Source organism: Prunus persica, chromosome G4 (assembly GCF_000346465.2).
Source record: "Prunus persica cultivar Lovell chromosome G4, Prunus_persica_NCBIv2, whole genome shotgun sequence".
NCBI classification, from domain to species: Eukaryota; Viridiplantae; Streptophyta; class Magnoliopsida; order Rosales; family Rosaceae; genus Prunus; species Prunus persica.
This window is the reverse complement of record NC_034012.1, coordinates 22,921,420-22,948,481: the sequence shown is the minus strand read 5'-3', so window position 1 is coordinate 22,948,481 and position 27,062 is coordinate 22,921,420. Positions and strand designations below refer to the sequence as shown.

Genomic DNA, 27,062 nt, shown 5'->3' with positions numbered 1-27,062 from the left:
GTATGTATGTTTTGAATAGTGCTGCTAAACGAATCCTAAAATTAACTGAGTACACCTTACTACCAAATTATTTATTGAATTACTAAATTATCCTAATATAAAATGACCAAAAATGATATATTGAATTGTGAAACAAACGTAGAGAAGTTGTAATTGAAGTAAATTTTGCACACCAAAAAAAAGTATTAATCGAGTATGTAAGAAAGTATATTAGACGAGAGTATATCTCATTCATGAAAATATGAGTCAAAACAATTTTGGATGAATCATCCAGTACTATTTGAATATCCTAATTAATCTAGTGGTTGAGGATGTTGAGGAGGGAAACTCTGGTTTTGATCAAACACCTTGAAAGGTGTTCAAATGACTCTTCTAGATCTTGTATGCACAACTCTAAATTGTGCGGTTGGGTTTGTGTATTTTCAATAATGTTATTAGGTTCTTTTGTCATGTGACCAACAATTGAGTGCAATGAATGTTGCATCCGCCATTGCAAATTCATTTGCATCTGTTTCTTCTTCTTCTTGTTGTTTACATGCTACAACTCTTTTATGGTGCATCGAGTTGGAGACTAGTTGCAATCCACTTGGCTTCGATTGTGTCTTGGAACTCGAGATAAAAGAAAACATGGATTATGATTGATATTAGGGTGGTGTGTGATAAAGTGTATTAGGGTGTACCGATAGTATTTTTGGTAATTAAATAGGATGTACTTAGTTAATTTTACATTTTAATTAAAATGTTAAAGTGTACTTAGATCTTTTTTTTTTGGGGGTATGCAAAAACATAGATTCTGAAGGTTTTAATAAGGCCACTGTATCATGTCGCTCTTTATACGTTTTCGGTTCTATGAATAAATTCTCTTTCTAAAAAAAAAGAAGGAAAAAGAGGGTCTTCTCCTTCTTTTTTTTTATAAATTTATATTTCATCTAGACTTTCTTGCTTTACTAGTCAAACATTTTCAAATCTTCTAAATTTATAACACGATGATGAATCTCATATATCCTGAACAATCTCATCAATTGAGGACAATCTAAATGAAACAATAAATTTAATATTTGTATAATAGAAAAAGTTACTTGACAAACACAATAGAAAAACAATATAATAAGAATAAAGAAAAAACTTATTAAATGCGCATGATTAAAAATGCCTCACACACACTTTTTCTACTATACAAATATTGAACTTATTGTTTCATTTAAACTAGTCTCTTTGCACACATTTTTTTAATAATTATGAAAATTAATAAATTAATAAATAATTAAATATATATATAATTTTATGTGTTTTCAATTTAAAATAAACGGAGAAAAAAAAAAAGTGACGGAGGGTCAAGAAAGTCCAAACATAAGCATGGCCCACCCCCATTATGATATAAATAAACTGTTGTTACCAAAAAATAAAAAACATAAATGAACTGTTATTTTCCACACTACATGGTCAAGAATCATTGTACTAAAGTCTTTTTCTTTTTTAGTTTTTCCGTCTCTCTTCAGCTCAATTCAATTCAATTCAACATTGGCTGGCTGCTCAGAGACGGAGAGAGAGAGAGCCTAAAGAGATGAACTTTGTTTCATTGGTGATGACTTTGACACCATCCAATTCCTAGGTTCTCTCTCATCCTTCTCCACGGTTTCTTCTCTCCTTGAAACTGTTATATTCTAATTCTTTTATGCAGATTTTTGATAGGTCCGATGATTTGGGAATCTAATAAACACCAATTTGAGTTTTGGAAGGTCTGAAACATACCCAATTTGTATTTTGTTCCTACCCTTATCTCATACATGGTGCTTCAATGCAAGACATGAAATTTTCGAGGCAAACCCATTTCAGTTCCAGGTCTGATCTGTAAACTTTTAGTGTCTTTGATTGACCAGAAAAGAGACAATTTCTCCATCTTGGTTTTGAAAAGGAGGGTTTTGAAGGAGTTTCAAGGGTGGTCCACTTAAATTTTTCATGTCAACTTTTATCTGATTGTTTGCTTTTGCTTCATAGTTTCGTGTATGTTATGAATCGTGAATTATGCATATATAGAAATAGATTTCTAGCTCTGTATTGAATTTCTTGTTATTAGTTGAATCATCATGTCCTCTGAATCCTGTGGGTCGAGCTTGCTTCTGGCTCTGTCAGATGATGTGTTTTCTATTGTCACCTGGTCCCTCTCACCTAGAGATATTGGCAATCTCAGTCTATGCTGCCGTAGTTTGTATGCACTCATGGAATCCGAAAAAGTGTGGCAAATCCAATGTGAAATGGTTGGAATTGTAACTCTTCGAGACCTTGTTCAGTGGCGTAAGGCCGTCTCATCATACAAGGCACTTTGCCGCTTTCTCTTTAATGTTCAGCCACTAATGGGAATATGGGTTCATCAGAATCCAGAGCTTGGCAATGTAGTCTATGTCATGCCAGGTTTTGTTTCTGTTGTTGGGTGCCGCATAATACCTCAAGAACTCGGGCCGTTAGGCATTGAAGACGGCCCTATTCTGTGGGCCCCTGTATTTGAAATTATTTGTGATTTTGATGGCTCCACATCCTTTTTTCTACATGGAAGGGAGAAGGGACATGATTATGTTTATCCTGGTTTTGTGAAACCTATCGGCAGGTCATGCAATGTGCTTTTGCTTGAGATCGAGCCTAGACTACATAAAAATCAGGGTAAATCATTGCATAGCAAGAGTTTTGTTCACAACTCAGATAAGGAGTTGTCAAGGAAGATTTGTAGGTCAAATAGTGGTCTTTCAAGGTCGCAGAGGGTGTTTGGACAGAGTGAGACATTGGTGCCCTTCAGTCGATTGGCTTTCAGTGATAGAAGAAAATTACTTGATGTTATCACGAGCCAAATTCGTCTAAAGGTTCCTGATGCAGCAGTTGGGCCACTCTTTCCTCGGTTGAGGGATAATGAGGAGAACTTTCAGAAGGATATGGTGCTCTTATTGGAACGAAGATCAATGCTTATTCAAATGCATAAGCTTGGTGGAGGTCACATGGACTTGAAGGCAAGTCTGCTGCCATCTGATCCCACTCAGCTGCAATTGAGTGAGATCAGAAAGAGTCTTGATCGGTTAAGTGGTTCTCAAAACTCTATTAATGAGGATGACGGTCACAGACAATGCAACAGGAGGAAAACTCTTAGCAAGTACTTTAGGGATAGCCTCAATCAGATCTTTGGGAAGTCAATCGCAACTACTGCAAACTCAAAGAATGGTTCTTCAAGCAGTGAGAATAAGCACGCATCCCTTGAGGATTTTCTGAGTTCAGGTGATACAATAGGATTGACTTTACATGCTTCGCATGTGAAGTTATCTTCTTATCGAGCATGGCCAAACATGCATGACAGTCGATTTGCCATTTACAGATTGCCCTTGCGGATCCCAACTGCGGAACAAGAATATGCTGGTTTATGGGGAGGGACTTTTGGTTGGCCTCCTGGGAAGTCGTCCAAAGACAAGCCTGGGAAGGCTCTCTTCTTTCTTTTGCTTTCTTATGAGGAGTGCCAGGGGCAACAACTTCTAATTGCAACCAAAATATTAGAGGGTACCCACTATGTTCTGCATCCTAATGGCTCAGCCATGTTTGTAGTTAATATTGATGAACCTTCATTCGATCCATTCCCTTGGGATACTGATGCAGATGCAGATTCCCTTGCTGTGAATATTAAGCATGTTTTTAAAGGGGAGGGTATTGCAAATGGGTATGGGTTTAGGTATCCAGGCTCAAAACCGGGTTCTCTCTTTGTATTTCAAGATGGTCAACTTGCCTTCATTTGGAATGAGTCTAGGGCTGTCTTGACTTTGCAGAGGCTTAACTTGCAAGAGCTTTTAAAAAAAGGTGTAAGGGTGCCTGCGCTACCTCCGATTGCTAATTTTTCATATTTGACCAAGTCTTACTCAAATGTCTTTGCTGAGTTCCCAAACACCTCAACTTCTTGGGTGTCATCAAGGTATGCCTTATGCCTTGCCTCCATTGAAAATGCTTGTACTAATTTGGGTCTTCCCCACTCCCCTAAATAATTACATAAATGTTGTCTCCTTACTTATATCGTTTGCTAAACTCTATTGAAACAGGGAGGAGCACTCTGATCCCTAGGTGAACACAATAGATGAGGCCTTCTTGATACAGATGAAGCCAAAGAAAAGTAAGAATACAAAGAATTATTAAAGAGAAGATGTGGTGGCTCTGTAACTTCTCTTTTCTTCTGTATGATAGGATTTTGCTTGCTGTGGTGAGTGTTGAGGTTTTCAGCATGATTATCTCCTTGTTTTAACTTTATTTTGTGGCATTGAAAAAACAGTATTGATTTCATCATGATTTATTAATCATCATTGAGAAATGAAGGAAGCCAAAACGAAATAAAACCCATGGTTGTTTTTTTTTACATGCTCAGATTAGAGGTTTAGAGTTTCTTAAAAAATAAAAAGAGAGATAGAATATAGAGGTACAAGGAGGTTATAACATGAGATGTGTTTGTCCCCAAAGTTTCTTTATTTTTTTTCCGCAAAATAAAGGAATTTCTGACCTTTCTCAAACGTTTTTCGCAAAATTTTCTTATCATGGAACATATTCGTACGGTCCTTGGTATGTTTTAGCACAAGCAAAAGCGTTTTCTTTAAATTCATGCTTTGTATAGAGTGAAATTAGGTTGTTTGATAGCTCAAAAAGCTCTATGCTCTAACTCAACAAGCAAAGGGGCTCTTAGATATGGGTCCAATTTCAAGAATACAGTTTGATTGCAGGACAGTAATTGTTACCTATTAATTCTAGTCCTAAAGCCCAGTCCTGCAGCCACCTAAGCAAATAGTGTGGCCACAAAATTTAATTTATTTACAACACCTGCCATTGTATACAAATGGAAAGTAAAGGACGTCTTTCCCAATCTGTTAATCCAAATCGCATATCTCAGATCCCCCAAATCCAAATCGCATAATTACTACTAATGATGGAGTAAATTCCAATAGTAGATGACAACCCATGTGATCTTAAACAAAAGCAAAGTATTTACAAATGGGAAAAACCAGCTCCCGCCCAATTCAAAGTATACATACTGCACTCCTAATTGACTTCTCCATTCTTCATTTTAAATTTCTCTCTTCTATTTTTTTTTTTTTTGAGTGTTAATTGTTCTTTAATGCTATAAATAGTGTACCTATGGCATAGGTACTTTATGCAGTGGCTTGATATGGCGCTTCACTGAGAACCTATCCTACAGGTAACTTCCGAAAGTGTACCTATGACACAGGTACCTGCGATTACCTATACATACCTGCGACAAGAGCTTACATATATGATACTTTTGAAGTTTGACATATACCTGTGACATAGGTACCTGCGATTACCTATACGACAAGGCCATAATTGATTGTGGAAGATACAATTTCTGTGATTCTTTCTATTCTTGGCGTTTGAAGATTGTTTAATGCGATTTTTGATATTTTGCTGGCATTTAGGTTATCCGATTTCTATCTTAGGGGCAAAATTGGAAGCACAACATAAATTAAAAAATTAAGAAAATAAAATATAAACCTTAGAAATTAAAAGAAAGTAAGTAATCCTACATGGCACAAAAGTCAGAGGACTTGAATTACTAACAACAAATGTATGGATTGCACCTAAATTTTATCATAAGAATTGGAGTTATACCGAATTTTCTATTTTTTTTAATCGGAGCGACAATATATTATCGAGGCAAAAGTACATAAGAATTTGGAAAAATCGGGCATTGTTCAAAAGGATGAGGTGAGTGAATCTACACGTAAGTGTTTGGTCGTTGGATTTACAAAGTAGTCTACTTTCTTTAAGCTAAAAGAGGTTAGAAGGAACCAAAACCCCTAATAGATCAACCCCTCCTCTACATGCCAAAGTCCCATAAGCCACTACAAATCACAATCCTTTAAAAAGAATATCACAAATAATATCAGGACGCTCCTCAAATCAAGAAAAAGAATGTCCCACCGCTCTATTAGCAGTACAACGGATATGAGTAAAACATTTCTCAATGATATGTAACAACATGTTCTTAGTTTGTTCCATGATAGATACAATCAAAGATATATCCGTAAGTGGATTCCCAAGTGTTGGACTTGCTTTGGGTTCATTCGGAGTGTCGTTGGACTCTACACACAGTGCGCCCCTTGAACGATGGGACCCGTGCATCCTAGTTAAGTGACAAATTCCTGTGCATGGTTGTTGAGTAACCATGTGCTTGAGCCGCATGCGGTTGGGATCAGCTAGCCATTCAGATCCCAGTCAGCTTTAAATCAACGGCATAATTGATTTTTGAATGTTTTAACAGTTAAAACAAAAAACAAAAAATAAAATCAATCAACGACAATCTATTACATTTTGCCATTTATTATCACACAAAATTCCGGCTTGAAAATCTTGGTGCCTCGATCACATGAGGCCATTGAATCTCGATACAAGAACATCAACGATGAATGCTCTCTATGGAAGACTTTTCTGAATAAAGCCAACGAGAGGTTAGCAAAGTGGCACAAATGCAAGTGACGTGGTGAGTAAGTTATCTTCACACTTGATGACCGATGAATAAAACGAAAGCTTCCTTAATCCCCTCACCCAAATCTTCTTCTCTCTATCTATTCTCTCATATCTTAACTTTCTCGGCTTTCGACCAAAGACAAAAACATTCTCAGCTAAACGTCTGCCTGTTCTACATTATGGGTACACCTATTTTCATGTATAATTCTAGTCATCTATTAACATTCAAGTTTAGCTGGCCTGCAAGTGCACAGCTACAGGAAAACACAGTATTTTCACTCTGCTAGAAATTCTAACATATATGACATTCTATGGTGAACATAACTGTGGAAGTAGATTTGGAGAGGTGAAAACTAAATGCCATAGAAATTTGGAAGAGAAGAATAAAAAGAGAAGAGAAGCTACAATCTTAGGCAAATTGAATCCTAGACGCTACGAAATCACTCGAGATGATATTCAGTTGACCTGAAGAATCATGACAATCCTATGTTATGGCCTCAATCTTTTATGTACGCCCTACTCTTTCATTTATCAGAAAATGCACTTGTGGGGAAGAGTCTTTTGTCTGTTTCTGGTGATGAAACTGACAGGTTCAACTATGTGATTGCATATTGTGAGACTCAAAGCCATCGTGTGAGTTAATAACATTGATCTGAAAATCAAGTGAGCACTGTCAATTCAAAGCCATAGTATCAATTACCTGACTCCTAAGAAACAAAAGTTCCACTTTCGAGAAACAGGATAGAACTGTGAGGAGGCTTAAATGTGAAATTCAAGATAAGAATGTTATCATTAGAGTCATGGCATTGTACAGGGAATGTATTAAAATGGGAGATCTCAAGTTTCCAGTCCAACAATTAGAGCATCCAAGCAAACATCCAATGATGAACAACTGTAAAGAATTCTCACCAGACGGGTGAGCTGCACTGAAAATAGCTGAGCTTATCAAAACTGCTGACTGCCATTTCATAGTGGACGAAATTGACCCTAGTAAAAATCACCTGTAAACAGTTTCTTCTAGCACGGGAGTGACAATGCAATATACAAGGACAGAAGCAGCTTTGGAGATGTTGCTGCTTACCAGGATTTCTTTGAGTACAGGGTTGTTTATAGCCTGCAATGATATCATGTCAAATAAATTACTTGAAGGAGGAACAGAGTTTCCATAAAATTGAACCACTGATCTATGTATTTAGAGAAATATATATAAGCTGTAATATTTGAGAAGAATTTGAAAAGGCAAAAACCATTTATAGGAAAATCTAGAACAGCTAGAAAATAAGCCAACTTCTTAGGAAGTTTCTTCTAGTTGCATTAAGGGGTCAGATGATACACATTGTTGAAGCAACTGCTTAGAGTTATGGGTTAAATTGCATTGGAAAACATATCCATTGAAGAGGTCAAGAAACACAAAATTAGAGATATAGTAAATCAAGATTGATTTGGGAAATTTCCAGTGACTTAGATTAGGCTTTTATCCCCTTATTCATTTCGTCTTGGGCCCTCTCAAAATATTTTACTTCTTGTCTGATGCAGTTGTGAGATCATTTTATCTTAGATGCAAAAATCTTAATTCCAATTGTAAAAGTCTCTTCTACCAAGCCCTATATGATTCTAAACTAGTTAAAATCAAATTGCATCGACTTACTCAAATAGTGAAATCAAATGAAAATAATATCAGAAAACAAAAAAAAAAATTATTGAAAACATAACATTACATGATCTGAAATTTTGTATCAAGCAATGAATAATGTTAAGAGTATTAGCTGCAGAATCATCTCAGCAAACCAAGTTATCGTCAGTTTGTTCAGTTTTGGTTAGCAGAACCATTGTGAGCTGTTACAACAGCCTAGAGTTAGTTTAGCCAAGGCTCTTTAAGATTTGTAGTGTGTAATGGTTAATAAGTCAATGAGAATCAGTCGCCTATACAATTTCATATCTCAAATTCTCTATGCACTATGAATCATGACAAATGAAGGATACAACCTCCTTCCTACAACTCATCATCAATGACTATGAGGTCCTTGTATAACTCTTCCATCATCAGATTGGTTGTATTATTCTCAAAAACCATTTAATTTAACATATTCGGATACCTAAATCATTGTACCTTCTATCATTTGTATGACACATTATAGAAGTGTGTGTTCTAATGCCTAAAGCATTGTACTTTCTTTCATTTGTATGACATTATAGAAAACGTTCTAGGCAAAAGAAATCATATAATCCACAGTTTTTCTTGGATGACAAAGTTCTTTAAACATTATAACAAAAGCAGAAAACCAAAATCAGTTAAATTTATTATGCGAACCTTGGGCCCAACAACACTGTCAGCAACGAAGGAAGTAAGGAAAACAAACATGAATAGAAAGTATTAGGGACATTTACAACATACTCTTCAATGGGACATTTCTGGCTTAGGCTTTGTTTCTTGGTGCTTTGAGGCTCTCTCCAAATTTCTGGTAGTATTGCATTTGCTGGTCCACCATATGGACAAAACAATGGGAAATGGAATTTTAAATTTAGTGTTATGAAAAACAAAAAGGAGTGAAGGAATTGTTTGTTGAAAGTATTAGGCATCTGAAAATCAAATCCATACCTTGTCTGTTACAGATGGTGCAATTTTAGCCAGTGCTTGCTCAAAGTGAGTGTCTTTGATAGTCCATGGAGATGCATCTGAATTCCTCTCAGGTGTGGATGTCAGTTTTTCTTCAAGAGCAGCCATAGCCGCTTCATTCATCTGCATGGATCAATACGTTAGAGAGAATCCCAATCACCTTTCTTCTTCCCCAACACTCAAACAGAGGTAAGGGCAAATGAGAGAAAGGAAAAATCAGCTCTAAAATCAAATAATAAACTAAATATTACAAAGCAAAAGAAAGCTTATATAATTAAGAATATAGACAAACCAGTGCAGCAAGATCAGCTCCACTAAAATTTTCACAAGTTTCCCTTTGTCCAATCTCACTGAGATCTACGCTGGCATCTATAGGCTTCTTCCTCGCAAGAGCTTTTAAAATCAAACCACGCTCGTCTTTTGTGGGCGGGGAGACATAAATAAGTTTACCAAACCTACCGGGCCGCAATACAGCACGGTCCATGACATCGGGTCTGACAAAAGGTATAACAGCATGTAAGAAAAGCATAATGATAATCATCACCACCAAAACTGAAGAATGAACAATGAGTCTTACCTATTAGTGGCACCAATAACAAATACACCCCGCCGCTGCTCTGCACCATCTAACTCTATAAGCAACTGCAGTTGTAAGAAGTCAGTTCTTTGTATCCATAAATGAATGAAAACGAGTGAGTTTGTAAGCAGTCAGTTAAAGATTGCCTTCACAAATTATTTTACCTGGTTCAATAGCCGTTCAACAACCCATCCTCCTTCTTTCCCCCGCTTTGTTGTTAAGGCATCCACCTATCAGTAAGTGAGGGGAAAAACTTGATCACGACAAGCCAGTAATCTATGCTACTTCATATCATTGAATGTTCAAATCAAATGATAAAATTCTAAAGAAGCTGATGGTAGCAACAACAATTGGCAGGAGGAGAGAACCACAAACCTCATCAAAGAAAAGTATGCATGGTGAGCACGTCCTTGCGCGACTAAACAATGTCCTAACTGCCAACTCACTTTCTCCAACATATTTATTCAGAAGTTCAGGGCCCTAACAAGTTAAGAAAAGCCATGTCAATCAAATGGATCCTCTCAACTTATCCAAAAACATGCACTGTAATATCTATTGTTACAGAGACCAAAATAAAGTAACCTAACAAATCAAAAGTGTCCTATAGGAAAAGTCAATGACTGACCTTAATGTGAATGAAATTGGCTCCTGCTTCATTAGCAACAGCCTTCGCTATCAGTGTTTTACCACATCCTGGAGGCCCATAAAGCAAAAATCCTGTCTCTAAATCTACTCCAAATTCCTGAAACCACAAACCATTTCAAAATCATAATTAGCCACTTGATTGCAGACTTAAATAAAACAAATATATAGAATAAGGTACAGGCAGCAGAAAGTATGAAGCAGTGAAAGAACAACAAGATACCTCATAGTTCTCAGGATATTTAACACGCCTAACTATATAACGATCAAATTCCTGCCTTAAAAGATCTAACCCACCAACATCTTCCCATTTTACATTAGGAATTGCAGAGAATCCTTCTCTTTTTGATGAAGGCTGAACCACTTGAACTGCTTCCTGCAGGAACTCACATGATAACGCTGTCAAGTCGAGAAATTTCATGAAGAAAGCATACTAATGTGTTTTTTTTTATTGCAATAATATGTAGAAGAGAATATGTAGCCAAACACCTCAAAATCAGCCATACTGATAGTAAGCCTTCCCATTTCTTCAGGCGACCATGGTTGTCTCCACCACTCTTCATTGCACTCCTCATTCATAGAATCTATAGACATATCAGTCTTCCTCTTGTGTATAATCCTTTTCATGGCAATGTTACCAGCCCTGTCGGCCAGGGCTGCCAAATCAGCCCCAACAAACCCTGGTGTAGACCTGGCTATTTTAAGAAGATCAAAAGAACCTTCAAGTCTTAGATTGCGTGTAAGCACAGAAAGAATCTGAACCCTGGCATTTTCATCTGGAACACCTAAAACAATCTCACGGTCAAATCTCCCAGGCCTCCTCAGAGCATGGTCAACAGCATCAGGCCTATTGGTAGCTCCAATAACAAGAACATAACCAGACTTGTTATCAAAACTCTCGGAGTTGGAATTTGCATCAGCCGGTTGTACAAGCCTATGAGATTCATCCATGCAAGTCATTAGTTGTGTCACGATCCGCCTCTCCATTTCTCGTTGCAAACTTTCTCTTTTCGAAGCAATTGCATCAATTTCATCAATAAATACAATTGAAGGGGCAGTTCTATAAGCTTTAGAAAAAAGCTCTCTTATATTTTCTTCAGATGCACCTAAAATTTATGACGTGACAAGAGATTACAATTCACAACAACATAAATTAAAGGAAGATAAAAACCTTAACAATAACAGGGTTTTGCAGCTTTTTAATTCAACTTATTCAAACTTTTGTAGAAAGTAATGTTAATACCTGAGACACCAGAGACGACTTCTGTAGCAGAAATTTTATAAAACGGAATGCCGGTTTCATTGGCAATGGCATGAGCCAATTTGGTCTTGCCACACCCGGGTGGGCCGTACAACAGAATCCCAGACATTGGCCTGACTCCGAGCCACCTAGGCAGCTCGGGATGGCGCAGCGGCACAATCACCTCCATCTTCAGCTCCTCTATCACCTTCTCCATCCCACCTAAGTCACTAAACCTCGGACCCTCGCTTCCCTTCACCTCAACCCCTGTAGAAACCGAGCCCTTGGCTTCAGGTGTTAGCAATGTCTTTGGCCGCCTTGGCCCTCCATTTCCACCCATTAACTCAACTTGCTCGCGAGCAGGAAGCTCCATTTCTACATTCTTCTCCTTCTGCTCCTCGGCTGCCTTGGGCTTCAAGGCGCTGTTCGATTCCATATACGATGCTCGGAGACTCGATTTCATCACATCAAACTCCGGGTCCACTTTCTCGCTGTATATCGCGTCCTCCGACGTCGACACAGACCCATCTTCATCAGCATCATCAGAAGAAGAAGATGTAGATGGACGGTCACCATTCCTTTGACGAACCCTTCTGAGGTGAGCAGACTCCATTCGCTGCAATTTATCCTCGCCCTTACTAGCAGCACGCTTCCGCCTTCTCTGGGAATTGCTTTGGCCGTTTTCTTCTTCTTCTTCTTCATCTTCATCTTCTTCTAAGTCACTGACATGGATTAGGGTTTTGGATTGCTTGAAGGAAGGCGAGTCTAGGGTTTGCTGGACGAACTTCGTGAAGGACTGGAGCTTGATGCGGTGGTAGTCTCGGTAATTATTGCGAAGTTGGTGGACGATTTCGTCCAGAGAGGAGGAGCGCAGGTGCTTGAAGGTCTCCAAACGACAACGAAGAACCCTCTGCTTTTGTTCAGAGAGCGACCTCCCTCCTCCGTCTAACTTTTTTCCCGTCTTCTTCATCGCTTACTTTCTCTGTTCTGGCGGCGAAGAGAAAGAGAGAGAGAGTTAGCAGATGAGATGAAAGCCAGAGATTGAGTGACGAGATGAAAGACAGAGAGAAGAGAAGCTGACCTGAGAGGAGCGAGGCGGAGGCGGAGGCGGAGGCGACGGCGGGTCAGTTCGACTTCTCTTCTTTCTTCTTCTTGGAGGCTGTTTCTACCCTGATTCAAAACGTTGTTGGCCCCCTCCTCTCTTTGTCGAACAAGAGTTTTTATCAAAAATAACCAAAATTTACCTCACACTTTCATAAATATCAATTTTCATAAGAACTTTTAAAAATAACCAAAAACTCAATTAATAGACTCAACTACCCTCAAAACTAAAACCCACATAAACCTAAGAAGGAAAATCCTATTAAATAAAGGGAAATAGCCCTAAATGCCACCATTTTTATAATTGTAACTGAAAATACCACCTTTTTTTTAAAAATTTGGAACTATAACCTATAAATATATATTTATTGTCCCCTTATTGCACACATATCACTTTTGCTGAAATTTTATTCTCTCTGTTTTGCTGAAGTTCTCTCTCGGCTCTCTCTCTTGGCTCCGCTCTGTTTCTCTTCACTGTCCCGTGGCTTTGCTCTGACTCTCTCATCTCTCGTCGCTCAGCTCTGAATCTCTGGTCGCTCAGCTCTGAATCTCTCGTCGCTCAGCTCCGACTCTCTCTTCTCTCTTCCTCTCCCAGATACAGGTACTGTTCATCGGCATTTTCTTACAGTTTAAGGGTTTCTCTGAAGTTGGTTTAGGGTTTATGCATTTCTCTGAAATTGGTTGAGGGGTTTGTTCGAAATTGGTTGAAGGTTTAGGGGTTTCTCTGAAATTAGTTTAGGGGTTTGTTCGAAATTGGTTGAAGGTTTAGGGGTTTCATCGAAATTGGTTTTGGGGTTTCTCTGAAATGATCTTAGTATGATGATTCCTTGTTTCAAACAGTGAATGGGTTTGTTCTTTGTGGACTGATGCTTGCACTGCTGTTGTGTTGCTGTTGCTATTGCTGTCGTATTGTGTTTTTTTGCTAGTGTATTGCTAATGTAGTGATGTTGTGTTGGCATTTTAGTGCTGTTGTATTTTTAGTTTTATTATGGTTTTTGTAGCAGTTATTGATTAGTATTTGGTGGCTTAGTATGAGTCTTTATGACCATTGCATTTAACCTTCTTACAAGTCTAATTGGTATCTATTTTGTTTGTTGAAGATGATATCTAAAGTGTAAGACAATTAACCTGTGTATATCATTTTGAACTTGTAAACTCCCAACCATATCATACTTTTTGTTTGAGAATAATGCTTGTTAATTCGACATATTTTTTTATAACTCTGTTTACTAAGTTTAGGGCTTGCATATTGGATATGGATGAGTTTTCTTTAGAACCATATGTGGTGTAATATGAGTTCTTTAAAAGTTTGCTGTTTTGTGCTTGATCATTGTGTGCTTAAAAGAAAGCGGGAAATGAGTGAAGATGGGAACCTACCACCAGCAGGTGTGGTTTAGAGAAATGGGGACATTGATTTTGCTATAAGCTAACTGTTTAAGCTTTTGCTTTTCTTGTTTGTGTATGGATACTTAGAGAACTCTGTTTCTGAGGAGAACTTATAATTTTGTAATTGTACATGTCTTACAAACATTTTATACAGTTTTGATGGTTTATTTATGAATTTATCTTTGATATTTTGTTAAGAAAAAACTGAAGGGATGGTGCCAATTTCTTTCATTTTCTTACATTTGAAAGGAGGGCCATAGTAGAGTCAGTATTGTGGTTGCCACTAATTCATAGGATGTTCCATTACATTATACCTTGAAGTGAATCAATTGTTTCCCGATGTCTTGTTGTTTTTTAAAACTCTTTCTAGTCAGATAGATTTGTATCGTTAGTGTTGAATTGTTCTCAATTAGGCTTGTGCTATCGCACATTCCCATTCTAGCTGAAGCTGTCTCATGATTAGATGGTGTGATTATATGGTGTGTTGAGATGTGTGTTTAGATATTAGGGTTATGCAGGAGTGGTAGAGTACTGCGTGTCTTGAAACTTGGCTTTGAGCCATTAAATTAGGAGGTCAGTTGTAAATAGCTGGGGTTTTGTTTATGATATGTATTTTTTGTTTTTTTTTTTTCACTTCATATCCTATAATAGGCTGTTGATAAGTGGTGATTGTTTATTGCTTGTTATTGTCTAGATTGCAACCGACTGAAAGTTTGTTTATAATATTGGCATGCAGGGAAATATGGTTGGTCAAATGAAGTTGATGATTGCAGAGGAACAAAAGTTCCAAGGGAAAGCATTGTCCCTATCCCATACGAAGACCGCAATCACTACGATAAAGGAGAAATTCACTGAACAGCAGCTGCAAATGTTTGAACAGAGTTGTTTTGGTCATCTCCTACGGATTGAGGACCTCAAGTGGACTTCTCCAATTGTCCACGGCTTGCTGCTCAGGAAAGCTGATCCCAAGACAGTTTCCGAACTGAACGGGATCAAATTCATTGTTGGCAATAAGGTCATCCAATTCACGGCGCAGCAATTTTGCATCGTGACAGGGCTAAGGTTTGGAAACCTTCCCTTTATTCCGATTCCCACTAATGAGAACTGCTCATTGAAATGGAAGTACTTTGCCAACGATAAAACTGTGAACCTGTTGGAATTAGAAAAGGCCTTCCTTAAATGCGATGATGTGGACGATGTATTGAAGCTCGGATTCGTATACTTTGCTGTGTTTGTGCTGTTGGGCAGTGAAAAACATGTACACATTGACATGCGATATTTGAAGTTGGCGGAAGACCTTGAAGACTTTGGGAAGTATCCATGGGGTGCTGTGTGTTATGCGAAGACAAATGCGTCACTGCTGAGGGCACTTTGTGCAGATTACCAGCGAGTGAAAGTGCCCACAAAAACTGCAAAAAAAAAAAAATCTGGAAAGAAACCAACAACAACGGCAACTGGTAGACCAAGAGAGTACCACCTCAAAGGTTTTACCTATGCACTTCAGGTGAGCAAATGTCCATTGATGTTGAAGTTAAATTGCATTTGTTTACAATGACTGACCTTTTATTCCTCAAACCAGATTTGGGCGTATGAGGTATTTCCAGCGTTGGCTGCACTACATTTGGTGGTGCACGAAGATAATGCGTACATCCCTCGTTTACTACATTGGAGGAGCAATAGTTCGCCGCGTTTTTATGAGCTAATGAGCCAAGTATTCGAGAACCGTGAGGTTAGTTCAGTTTTTAATGATAATGTTAGGGATATGAAAATATAATATAATTAGTTTACTGATATGTATATTGTATGTGTAAATTGCAGGTTGATGTGCAGCTTCTCCGGCCATCTGTAATGGACAAGCAGCAGCCGTATTGGACTTGGGGTGACAGTGCTGACGACACTGAAGAACTTGTTGACTTGTTGGGCGATGACGCTGAACAAAAAACCGGTACTTCTGCCTCTGTAGAAGAAAAAGATGAGGACATTGACGAAACTGCTAGCCTTCCGTCGTCTTCTAAGGCAAGCATTAATTTTGTTTCCAAGATATACGTCATAATACAATAGGAAAAAAACTGCTGTATTGTTGCAATATAATTTGGAAATATTGTAACACTTACGTTATAATTGAATGCAGGGTACAGTCGCGTCCACTGAGTTACGTACTTTGAAGCGTGACTTTCAAAGGACAAAGGATGAATTGGCCAAAGTTGCCAAATCAAATCGAGCGCTTCGCAACAGAGTGCATCAGTTGGAAGACATGGTACGGAAGGAGTCATTGAAAGTTGAAAGAGAGTTGGAAAAAAAATAAAAAGTGTGTGGAGGATTTCCGCAACACCCTGGCTTCAATGGAGCATTATTTTAAGGTGGAGATAGAGCAACTGAAAATACGAAATCGTGGGGTGAATGAAGGTGGGGAAGGACATGAGGACCTCGGTAGTCCTCATATGAATGAAGGAGCAGCCGATGACTTCTCACCTCCACATGAGTATGTTAGTCCGCCTACAGAACTAGCAGTAATGGAAACACAAGTCCCTGCTGATGGAGCCGAACCTTCCGCAGCCATGGTAGTCGAAGAGGCAGCAATGACTGCTTCAGTTGCTGACTTAGAAGTGCATGAAGCAGCTGAGCAGGCACAATCCGAGAAGCTGCCTACCCCGGAAGATGTGGCAGGGTGTGACGAAATTTGCCAAAGAGTGTTGTTTTTGTTGGAAGATTGGAAAAAGACTCAGAGTATGCCATCGGGAGGTCCAATGAATCCTCCAAGTCTACCCACAGTTAGTATGGCTGGTGATGAAGAAGGGAGTTTGAGTGTTGAAAAAAAGGAAGTGGAAGGTAAAGGGTGTAGACAGAAGCGCCCGGTGCAGACATTGTTGAGCCCATTTACTGATCCTTTGAGGAAGAAGAGGACGATGAGTGTGTCGACCGCGATTGCAACCCCGCCATGTTTTGATCCAACAAAACCCGTGCCCATTGAAGATGTGAAGGCAATAATAGAGTTTTGCACTGCCTGGAAAAACGATATCAGGTTAGGATTCTTTACCTTTGAAATCCAATCTTCATCCTATTCTAGTATGTAGTCATAGACTAATGACAAAATGTAGAGTTTGCTTTAATATACTTATGTATTTTTGTCGGAATTATGAGATGAGTACAAAAGTAATCGTTGCAAGTTTGCCTTTTGTAGTGCGGAGGTGCAGCTGGAATCATTTTCAGTGGGCGCAGATTTTTTCTACAAACTTATCGATGACACGGAATGGGTTAGCTCAAGGGTAAGAATACACAAAACTCTACTTTATTACAATAATTCAATTGTTTTCCCACCTTTTTTAATTGTAGAGTTGTATGAAATTGTGCTCATAGTATATATGTCAACTTTCAGCACCTGGACATGGCAACCTTTCTTATCCGGAAAAGGCAACTCTCTCATCCGTTGGTATTTGGAATTGACTGGACAACGGCAGATTATTGCTTGTAGGTAAACATGTTACCATGTTACATTCACTGGTTCATTTGCTTTCGGTTGTGATTTTCTAATATGCCTCCATTTCAATTTATGCAGCAATGTCTAGAGCCGTTGAAACCGACTGCGAAGAAACGTGGAGCGAAGAAGGCAGCTGCTTCAAACACCGTTGACCTTCCAACTAACAAGCTCAAGAATATACATCACTATGTGTGCGGTACGTGGCAGCACGGGTATGGCCAAGCTTGGACAAAAGTCCGGAAGGTCTATTTTCCATATAATCTTCGAGGGTCCCACTGGGTTGCAATCGAAATTGATTTCGTCAGACATACTGCAACTGTGTATGACTCCTATGTTGCGTATACCAAATCTTCGAGGCTGGTTACACTGCTGCACCCTATTAGCGATACGCTAGCACGAGTGCTGTACGAGATGCACTTTTATGAAGATTCTGAGGTTGAAGAGGTTAAGCAAAAGGGGCTGCAGATGTCGAGGTTTACGCCATTCTCAGTTTGCAGCATTGCAGGTCTTCCACAACAACGAGATGGGTAAGCTTTGTCAATTTAGTGTAGTTTATCCAAATGTTACATAACTGCAGTTCTAATTTCCCAACTTATTGGCCTGACAGTACGTCTTGCGGAATCATGACCGTCAAATTCATCGAGCATCTTAGTGCTGGGATTTCGGTGGATAAAGTTGACCCTTTGAAGATCAAATATTACCGACTGAAGCTTGCAATTGAGGGTTTAAAGGGGGAGGCATATTTATGAGGTAAATGTCTTAATGTCCGTGAATTCACCTCACTATGGACTTATGACTTGGGAATTCACTTTGCTCATAACTTATGTCAGGAACTCCTTCATATGAACATGCAGACGTAGATGCTTTGGTGGGGGTACTTCATATGGTCATCATGCCTTTTTGCTAGAGCTAGTTGGTTTAGATATTATGGTGAGGTGTAATATTGTACAATCTAGAAGCAGTGGCTAATTGCCTTACATGGCACACGCACTGTTTCGATTTTGAAGGTTAACTATTTTGTACACCTCCATATATGAATATAGTTGCTCTTTATGGATGCTTTTGTAGCCATTGTTCACATTTTTTGTCTGTGGTTTTGGGAATCTGTTACTAGACTTACTGAAGCATACAACTCTGTTAACATTTCTCCATTTAGTTTTGACTTAGTTCGTTGTAAATAATTGATGCTCTTACTTTCATTAGTTTGATATGATTTCTTCTAATATGTGATATATTTTTCTTCCCTTCATAATTGGACATAAGATAGGCATCTTAGTGCTGGAATGGACTGTTATGTTTCCGTAAACTACTTAATACTGATCTGCCTACGCTGAACTGCCCATTTTCCTTGCACAGAGATTCATATTTTTTCAAATTTGTTAGAAATTTATCATTTTGTAAAAACCCTGGTTTGTTAGAGTGAATGGTAATATGAGCATGATAGCTGTGGATGAGTTTTTCTACTGTTGATGAAAGCCAGTCCCTCCCTTCCTTTGTCCTTCTTGATCTTACAAGGGCAAGCAAGCTGATGGGGGTTACAAGATTTGATACCTATCTTAAACATTGTGAAGCTGATATGAGAAACATTGCTAACAGATTCTTGGTCTTGTCTATTTCAGTGAGTGGCAAAAATTCTTATGATTACTCTTAATTAGTTTTAGGTGATGGGGGTTACAAGATTTGATACCTATCTTAAACATTGTTTTATGCTTTGTTTTGGGTAAATGATTCTTCAGTACCTGTCTATCGTTGAGCAACATTCCTATCAGTCAAACATATTCTCCAGATGTCAAACGTGAGCTGTTGATGCTTTCTTTACCTGCAATTTTGGGTCAGGCCATTGATCCCTTAGCACAGCTAATGGAGACTGCTTACATTGGTAGATTGGGTATGTTTTCACTCCTTTAAATGAGTTGAACGACTAATATTTGTATAATGCATTGAACTTTGGAGCTTTTATTCAATGTTTTTGGCTTTTTTGTTTTTCCAAAGGTTCTGTGGAGTTGGCTTCAGCTGGTATTTCAATGAACATCTTCAATTATATATCAAAGCTATTTAATATCCCTCTCCTCAGTGTTGCTACATCTTTTGTTGCTGAAGATCTTGCAAAGAGTGAAAGTATAGCAAAGAGTGCAAAGAGTGGTCCATCTGGTTAATTGATGTATTTTGCTTTGTGCAGGTATTGGTAATCTCCTAGCTGCATTTTTATTACCCATCCTTATGTATTATTTTGGTTTAGGTGTAACTGGTGCAGCCCTTTCCACTGTTATATCTCAGTATGTGATTTTCAAAACAGTTTCTGTTAATATTCCTTTTTTGCTTTACTTCGCAAATGAACATATTTTGGAATTTCTGTTTTCAGATACACTGTCACCTTTTGAATGATCTAGTTTTTAAATAAGAGAGCTATACTATTGCCTCCAAAGGTGGGATCATTGCAATTTGGTGGATACATAAAATGTGCTCAGTTCCTTTTCTTTTTCTTTAAACTTTTACCCTCTCATATATCTGAAAATATAAGCCCTTTTTTTCAAGTGTTCTGCTTCAATTATTTGCTTGACTATCAACACTATCATAATATTTGACTTTTTTCGTTTTCTGATTGAGCAGTGCATGTATCTGGACAGTGTGTGTCTTAATGTTTCATTTTGTCTTTGTGATGCTAGTTAAACCTCGAGATAATTCTCTCTTGTCTTCCTTTTCAAAGTTCTTTCCCTAATTGCTTTTGTTTTCAACTCTGGGATGATACAGGTGGTTTTCTTCTTGGAACAACTCTTGCTGTTCTTACTACCTTGACATTGGGAACATCAATGGCTGCTCGTCAAGGTCCAGTAGCTATGGCTGCTCATCAGATATGTATACAAGTTTGGTTGGCTGTATCCCTTCTAACTGATGCAATGGCTGCATCTGGTCAGGTATGCTCTCTCTCATTTTTTTCATCGCAGTTCGTATGTACTCATTTCCATTTGGTGATCCAGATCAATCAGTGGGTGAAGTATAAGTTTCAGTTTTACTTCACCCCGAGTGTGGAATTCTTTTCCTATTTTAACTGGACCAAATTTCACAGATTTTTGTCTGCAAATTGGGGTTTTGTGATGAAGTGTGTGTCTTTGCATTTGACATCAAATTTACACAGCTAAAATGTGTTTGTTTGTAGGCCCTGATTGCTACTTATTTATGTAAAGGTGAATACAAAATTGTGAAAGAAGTTGCTGACTCCGTGTTAAAGGTATAGCTTTTTTTTATCATCTATAATTACATGGATGCTCCCAGATCTGCCTGATCTTTGGTGTAGTTTCATTATGTTGCATATCAGAAAAAGAACCAACTGAATTCATCGCACCATCCAAAAATTAAATTTAAGTCATGCCACTTTCTTGCAGGGTCTAAAAGAAATGGTTGAGTGTTTGTCTGGAACTTTGACTAAGTCAACTGATGCTATTGGGCAAGACGATATTGAAGGTCCAGGAATGAAACCAACAAACCTCCTGAGGTTTGAATAAGAACTCTGTTATCTAGTATTTACATCATTCTTGAACATTGTAATGGAGCCCATCTGCTTGTATGCATATGTGATGATTTCTGCTGAGGTTCCCATTGATAGCATGCCTCTTTTTTCTTTTTTACTTTGCTTTTTTACTTTTCGCTGGTCATATGTGCGTGGCCGGTAGATGCATTTGGCACTATGAACTGACTCGGTGGCAATTACAAATTACCATAGGTCTTAATTCTGGAACTGCCCTTCATCAATGGCTTCATTTGTACTTAACCTAGTTGTTTTTGCATGTTGGTCTCAACCAAGTGTTGATTGCAATATTCTAAACAAGATGACCATATACTGTTATTTGATGTAGGTATACGTATGAGATGGCTTAGCTTTAATTGGTTTAGTTGTTCCAAGTTTTATGTACACAATCTCACAGTAACTGCCGAGTTGTTTTTCACTTCTCGTATTTCTCCGTGGTATTTATTCGCTCATATTCTGCTTATGGAGATGAAGTAAAAATTATTGTGGAGCTTATAGCATGTTTAGTTTATTTTGTGGGCATGACTTATGTTCTTGATAACCCTTTTTCTTCAAAATCTCTAGTTTCTGTCATCTGAAGTCTTTTCAGTCATTCAGGTCAAAAAATCTCCAACCCACTTTGGAATGGCAGAACAAGTGTTAGGAGGCCATAAAGAAATAGCCACAAGTTCTGATACATGTACATAAAAAGTGTGAAGTTCAAACCTACAGACGACAAGGGAAGAAGGAAGCTCTGTCCCATAGAGGTGATCCATGGAGTAAACATGTTTATGCCACCATTCCAAATTGACTGGCCCCTCGAATTGCACAATGGCAATATGCTCTCCTCCTGCGACTCTAAAGTAGGCAAAACACTGGTGTTGGAAGGACATGTAACAGGGTTATTGTGCATTCCATTGTACAAGCTTGAATGGATTTTATTTTCTGTTGTATTTGGCCCTTCTCTTTTGAAGCATGCCAAAAATCATCCTGGTTTCGTAATATGTGGTTTGTGGCCAATTCATTTACCGTGGATGTTGCATTTTTGTACCCAATATTTGATAGCTGCCTTCTTTTGAAGGACAATTAATTGAGGGAGAGAATTACTTTCCTTTTGAATATGATTCCATGTGCAACTCCAGCTATCATTTGAAAGGTCCACATCAATTCATGGTAATATAAGGATGGATAACAATTGTCGTGTCCGTCATAGTTGAATTCAGGATTACTTTCAACGAAGTGGAGACTTATTAGACCACATGCAATTCACATACGATATAACAGCAATATGATAACATTTCACCCATGATACAATAGGGTAATACGATAGCAATAGTATTCCACTATAGATACAATAGGGTGGCAATATGCATACACTATCTACACAATATATAGGCAATATGAAGGCAATATACATGCAATAGAACTACAATATTAAGTCAATCTACATACAATACATACACATTACAGACAACATTTCACCCATGCAAAAGAAATCGCCACCGAACCTTAACAATACTATCCCGCGAAGGGAAAATGAAGGCAACAAAAGATCCATGTACTCAGGTGACATGAACTGAAGCAGCACTCACCGTTACTACAGGTCCATCAAAAGATCCATGTCTTTGTCCTTTCTCCTCGCTGCATGCACGAGGCTATGATGAGCCATTCCCTCAGCACCCATATTCAGCACCTGCCAGACACCAGCTACATCAATTTCACTCCAATTGTAGTCTGGTGAGATGACCGAAGCATAATCTCGGAACATTTCGAAGCCGTTGTTGAAACATTCAACCATTTCATGGTTATATTCTTCAGATTGTGTGAATTTTTCGACGGCATTTTTCTTTCTCTCTTCCAATTTCAACTTCAACGACTCTAACTCTTTGCTCCGACTTTTTGCTTTTAGAGTTTGCTTCACCTCTCCTGCGTATGCTTTGTTCAACTTGTTCGCCAAGTTTCCCATAACTTGGCCATGAATATCGCACTTACTCTCCCACCAATCCGTTGCCTTTGACATATATTGGAGGTGGTGCTTGACGGCAGAGATTTGGTCAAGCGGATCATTGATCTCAGCCTCACTTCCAGATGAAGTGGGATCATGATTGGGAGTCCGAGGTGGAGATGGGAATGGCACATGCCACGGCTGGTCCCCCGGGTAACTGACATGCTCATTTGGAGGGCGTACATCCGACATCTTTAAGTATTGCTGGGGACAATTCACAGCTGTTGCCTGCAACAAAACAAATAAAGCTACATTCAGTCTCTAGTTGTAAACGACAACATGGTTAGCTTTAGTGGAGAATATTTGTGCTGCACTAAGACTAATTACCTTTCTCGTTAAGAAGGTGCCTCTGTTGCAGTTCTATATAGGAAGGTTCAGTTATATGTACGAACTACTATGAAGTATATTGCGTGTTTAGTTGGTGCATTCAATTGATGGGATTGCAAACTACACCATTAACTCCTTGGCTGCAATTGACAGCAGTACAACATTACATTAACAACAAAAAAAATGGCTTCCAAACAACAAAAAAGCAAATCTTAATGGGACATTGTAAATTGTGGATTTCAACCCAAAATAGGACTATGTCAGTAAGCATTTATTGCAAATTTCAGAAAAGAAAATTGGAAATTACCGAAATTGGAAAATTGGAAAATTGGACAATTGGAAAAGTGAAAACTTGGAAAATGGGAAATAAGGAAACTTGGAAAATTGGAAATAGAACAAAAGGAAAATTGGAAAATTGGAAATACGAAAAAATGGAAACTTGGAAATTTGGAAAATTGGAAAGTTGGACATAGGAAAAAAGGAAAAATTGGAAAGAGGAAACTAGGAAATAGGATAAAATGACAGTTGGAAAATTGGAGAAAATTGGAAAATTGGAAAATAGGAAAATAGGAAAATAGGAAAATAGGAAAAAGGAAAAAAGGACACTTGGAAAATTGTAAATTTGGGTAATTGGAAAATAAAGCAACTTGGAAAAAAGGAAACTTGGAAAATAGGAAAATAGGAAAAAGGAAGAAATGGAAACTCTGAAAAGAAGAAAATTGGAAAATTCTAAATAGGAAATAGGAAAAAAGGACACTTGAAAAATAGGCAAATTCGCAAATTGGATAATTGAAAATTTGGAATATTGGATAACTGGATAATTGCAAACTAGGAAATAAGGCAACTTGGAAAATAGCAAAATTGGAAATAGAACAAAAGGAAAGTTAGCAAATTGAAAAATTGGAAAATTGGAAAAAGGAAAAAGAAAGAAACTTAGAAAATAGTCCAATTGGAAAAAAGAAAATTGGATAATTGGACAAAAACTGAATTTGAAAAATGGAAATAGGAAACAGGGACACATGGAAAATAAGAAAATTGGAACCGAATTGAAATTGTGGAAATGGGAAATAAGACAATTATCATATTGGACAATTTTATTTACTTTCTGAATTAGGCAAAGTAGGCAACTTTTTTTAATTACATAATGGGAAAATGGGAACATTGAAAAATTGGAAAACTGGAAATATAACAAAAGGAAACTTGGGAAATTGCACAATAGGAAAATAGGGAATAGGCAAAAATAGGCAAAAATAATGAGAAATTGGAAAATTGGAAAATTGGATGACACATGGAAAATAGGAAAATATGAATAATGGAAAAATGGAAACGAATTGAGATTGCTGAAATGAGAAATAAGACAATAACCATATTGGTCAATTTGAATGAGTTGGTCAATTAGGCAAATAGGCAAATTCCTTATCTGAATTAAATAATGGGAAAATGACCAAGTTCGGAACGTCCAACATACAACTATATTACAAAAAGGCATACAGTGAACTGGCTAATAACTCCCGCCCAATACTATCCCGCCTAAGACTCCCGCCAATCCCGCCCGCCAATTACTCCCCCTAATCCTCCCGCCAATAACTCTCTGAGTTACTCCAGGTCATTAAAACCTGCCTATATTAATCAACCCAGCTGTTTGAAATGAAAACTTCCATCACATTAACTCCTGCTTGCAGCCATTACCTTCCCCACTGATTTCACTCACATCGCATTTAGTCCCCCTTTTTTCCAATTAAGTTGTACACCAGGCTACAATAAATATCGAAGACCATGGACCATAACCTCACACCAAACCCAATGCTTTCAATTACTGAAGGAGGGGAGACTGAAACACAAGCCAAGTCACCTAATTCACTCCCTGCAGACTTGGTCCATGGCATGCAGCAATGTCGAGGCAATACGATGTTTTGGAAAAATCTTCATGCAGACATAGTTTCAAAAATTGTGGAGGGCCAAGGTAGATGGGGTGTCATAAAAAACCCGCACAATTCGCTCTCGTTATCATGCTCGCATGCATCTCCTACATATAAAGGCAATGAAAGCAAAAATTGAAATTGCCCCTGCCACAGCAATTATGGTATTCAAGGAATCAGAAGCAATGGCCAAGTTGAAGAAAGAAGAAGTGGAAAGGGGATTTGAACTTTTTTGTAAGTTTGCAAAAATAGTGGATCCGGCAGGATCCTGGGCCAACATCACTGTGGCCGGGGTCATGAATTTCATGGGTCGCGGTCACCGCACTTGAAGACTATGCAACTTCGAATTTGTCAACACCAGGGAAATGAAACTATGAGGCGGCCTATTTTTGTATTATGTAATGATGGGGTGGCCTGTTGTTGTATTATGTAAGTTTGGAATTAGGATTTTATGGAATTATGAAGCCTCTTTTTGTATTTGTGCGTATACAGTTTATCGGTGTCCAGTTCAGTCGCGATATAGTAGCAATAACTATACAATAAACATGCGTATAATGGCAATATTATGTCAATAAGAGTACAATAGAGTGATGATAGAGTTACAATATGATCCTATTACAGTACGTACTGCATCAGAATGTTTTTTAAATTAATTGGTCCAAAAAAATACTAATAAATAAACAAAAAAGTAATTACAACTTGGAAAAAGGATGAATTATACATCCCTTAAAAGACATATGGCCTACAGTACAGACCTTCAAAATGAACTCTATATATATATATATATATATATAATGCATGCCTTGTAGCACCATCACATCCCCCCCTAAATTACACAAACATGACACCCCAAAACCTCATGCTCCTTCCTCTTTCAACCCCTAAATTATCCATTGGATGCCCAATACTAGATCACTGCTTGGGGGGTGGGATACCCTGCAACTCCATAACAGAATTAGTAGGGGAGAGTGGTTCCGGGAAGACGCAGCTTTGTCTCCAACTTACGGTACGAGCTCAGCTCCCACCCTCACATGGCGGACTAGGGGGCTCCTCCGTCTACATATTCACAGAATTCAGCTTCCCATTTCGTCGCTTGCAACAACTAGGCAACCTTTATCATGCATCATACCCCAACTTAATAAGGTTGGAGCCATTGGAAGACATATATGTTCATGGTGTTCATGATGCTCACCAACTCATCCATGTCCTTGGAGACATAGAAGCATTTATTGCCATTGATCACACCCGCCTACCTGTGAAACTCATTGTCATTGATTCCATTGCTGCATTGTTTCGATCACAGTATCAGACAACACCGGCAGATTTGAAACGGCGGTCTGAAATGTTCTTCAACATATCTGGGACATTGAAGGGTTTAGCAAATAAGTTTGGGTTGGCGGTGGTTGTCACCAACCAAGTGGTGGATTTTATTGGGCCACATGATGGAGTGAATGGGGTGAGGTTGGGAAACTTGGAGTCCCTGGACACATCAGGCAGACGGGTGAGTCCAGCTTTGGGACTGGCTTGGGCACATTGCATAAATTCAAGAGTGTTCTTGGCAAGACATGAGCAATCTATTGAGGTTGACATTCGTAATGCTCCTTCAACAAGTATATGTAGTCAAACACACAGGACATTTCACCTTATATTTGCCCCACATCTGGCCTATGCATCGGCCGAATTTGTAATCAGAAAAGAAGGTATAGTCGGAGTATCACAGTAAATGTGTAATAAAGGAATTCTAAGAACTTTAATGTTTTGGATCCA

The 27,062-nt window shown here is 38.3% G+C and overlaps 6 protein-coding genes and 1 pseudogene across 10 annotated transcripts; 6 read left to right on the top strand and 1 right to left on the bottom strand.

Annotated features, from left to right (window-relative positions):
* On the top strand, positions 1,451 to 4,378 carry LOC18779325 (F-box protein At5g39450). The gene is made up of 2 exons (XM_007212651.2): positions 1,451 to 3,943; positions 4,068 to 4,378. Exons 1-2 carry the CDS (start codon positions 2,088 to 2,090, stop codon positions 4,087 to 4,089), a joined length of 1,878 nt encoding a protein of 625 aa, XP_007212713.2. The 5' UTR covers positions 1,451 to 2,087; the 3' UTR covers positions 4,090 to 4,378.
* LOC18781314 (cell division control protein 48 homolog C) lies at positions 5,862 to 12,895 on the bottom strand. 5 transcript variants are annotated; one of them, XR_002271168.1, is made up of 13 exons: positions 11,578 to 12,647; positions 10,824 to 11,440; positions 10,558 to 10,710; positions 10,318 to 10,434; positions 10,068 to 10,172; positions 9,857 to 9,922; positions 9,693 to 9,757; positions 9,408 to 9,609; positions 9,098 to 9,238; positions 8,894 to 8,975; positions 7,580 to 7,612; positions 7,408 to 7,485; positions 5,862 to 6,227 (listed from the first exon to the last, which is right to left on the bottom strand). XR_002271168.1 is itself a non-coding variant. In XM_020561825.1 (12 exons), the coding sequence occupies exons 2-11, from the start codon at positions 12,542 to 12,544 to the stop codon at positions 8,916 to 8,918; spliced, it is 2,493 nt and encodes an 830-aa protein (XP_020417414.1). In that variant the 5' UTR covers positions 12,545 to 12,561; positions 12,656 to 12,895; the 3' UTR covers positions 7,241 to 7,612; positions 8,894 to 8,915. The 5 variants fall into 5 exon arrangements, 2 of the variants coding, with proteins under 2 accessions (XP_020417414.1, XP_007211346.1); XR_002271166.1 differs by having other exon boundaries at positions 7,408 to 7,612; XR_002271167.1 differs by lacking the exon at positions 5,862 to 6,227 and having other exon boundaries at positions 7,241 to 7,485.
* LOC109948739 lies at positions 14,804 to 15,616 on the top strand. Its single transcript, XM_020562443.1, has one exon. It carries the CDS (start codon positions 14,804 to 14,806, stop codon positions 15,614 to 15,616), a length of 813 nt encoding a protein of 270 aa, XP_020418032.1.
* On the top strand, positions 15,590 to 16,519 carry LOC109948938. The gene is made up of 3 exons (XM_020562881.1): positions 15,590 to 15,790; positions 15,880 to 16,077; positions 16,193 to 16,519. Exons 1-3 carry the CDS (start codon positions 15,764 to 15,766, stop codon positions 16,364 to 16,366), a joined length of 399 nt encoding a protein of 132 aa, XP_020418470.1. The 5' UTR covers positions 15,590 to 15,763; the 3' UTR covers positions 16,367 to 16,519.
* Positions 16,404 to 17,533, top strand: LOC109948738. The gene is made up of 3 exons (XM_020562442.1): positions 16,404 to 17,083; positions 17,243 to 17,327; positions 17,438 to 17,533. Exons 1-3 carry the CDS (start codon positions 16,404 to 16,406, stop codon positions 17,531 to 17,533), a joined length of 861 nt encoding a protein of 286 aa, XP_020418031.1.
* LOC18779645 lies at positions 19,260 to 21,718 on the top strand (annotated as a pseudogene).
* Positions 25,831 to 27,018, top strand: LOC109948737 (DNA repair protein XRCC3 homolog). The gene has a single exon (XM_020562441.1). It carries the CDS (start codon positions 26,137 to 26,139, stop codon positions 27,016 to 27,018), a length of 882 nt encoding a protein of 293 aa, XP_020418030.1. The 5' UTR covers positions 25,831 to 26,136.

Bases quoted from the DNA above. Each gene is read 5' to 3' on its own strand.
- LOC18779325 (XM_007212651.2), top strand. From the start codon at position 2,088: ATGTCCTCTGAATCCTGTGGGTCGAGCTTGCTTCTGGCTCTGTCAGAT. The intron at 3,944-4,067 runs GTATGCCTTATG...CTATTGAAACAG, and splicing joins ACTTCTTGGGTGTCATCAAG to GGAGGAGCACTCTGATCCCT.
- LOC18781314 (XM_020561825.1), bottom strand. From the start codon at position 12,544: ATGAAGAAGACGGGAAAAAAGTTAGACGGAGGAGGGAGGTCGCTCTCT. The intron at 10,711-10,823 runs GTGTTTGGCTAC...GAGTTCCTGCAG, and splicing joins TCAGTATGGCTGATTTTGAG to GAAGCAGTTCAAGTGGTTCA. The intron at 9,758-9,856 runs GTAAAATAATTT...TTACAACTGCAG, and splicing joins TTGAACGGCTATTGAACCAG to TTGCTTATAGAGTTAGATGG.
- LOC109948739 (XM_020562443.1), top strand. From the start codon at position 14,804: ATGGTTGGTCAAATGAAGTTGATGATTGCAGAGGAACAAAAGTTCCAA.
- LOC109948938 (XM_020562881.1), top strand. From the start codon at position 15,764: ATGAGCCAAGTATTCGAGAACCGTGAG. The intron at 15,791-15,879 runs GTTAGTTCAGTT...TGTAAATTGCAG, and splicing joins AAGTATTCGAGAACCGTGAG to GTTGATGTGCAGCTTCTCCG. The intron at 16,078-16,192 runs GCAAGCATTAAT...AATTGAATGCAG, and splicing joins GCCTTCCGTCGTCTTCTAAG to GGTACAGTCGCGTCCACTGA.
- LOC109948738 (XM_020562442.1), top strand. From the start codon at position 16,404: ATGGAGCATTATTTTAAGGTGGAGATAGAGCAACTGAAAATACGAAAT. The intron at 17,084-17,242 runs GTTAGGATTCTT...TGCCTTTTGTAG, and splicing joins GCCTGGAAAAACGATATCAG to TGCGGAGGTGCAGCTGGAAT. The intron at 17,328-17,437 runs GTAAGAATACAC...GTCAACTTTCAG, and splicing joins CGGAATGGGTTAGCTCAAGG to CACCTGGACATGGCAACCTT.
- LOC109948737 (XM_020562441.1), top strand. From the start codon at position 26,137: ATGACACCCCAAAACCTCATGCTCCTTCCTCTTTCAACCCCTAAATTA.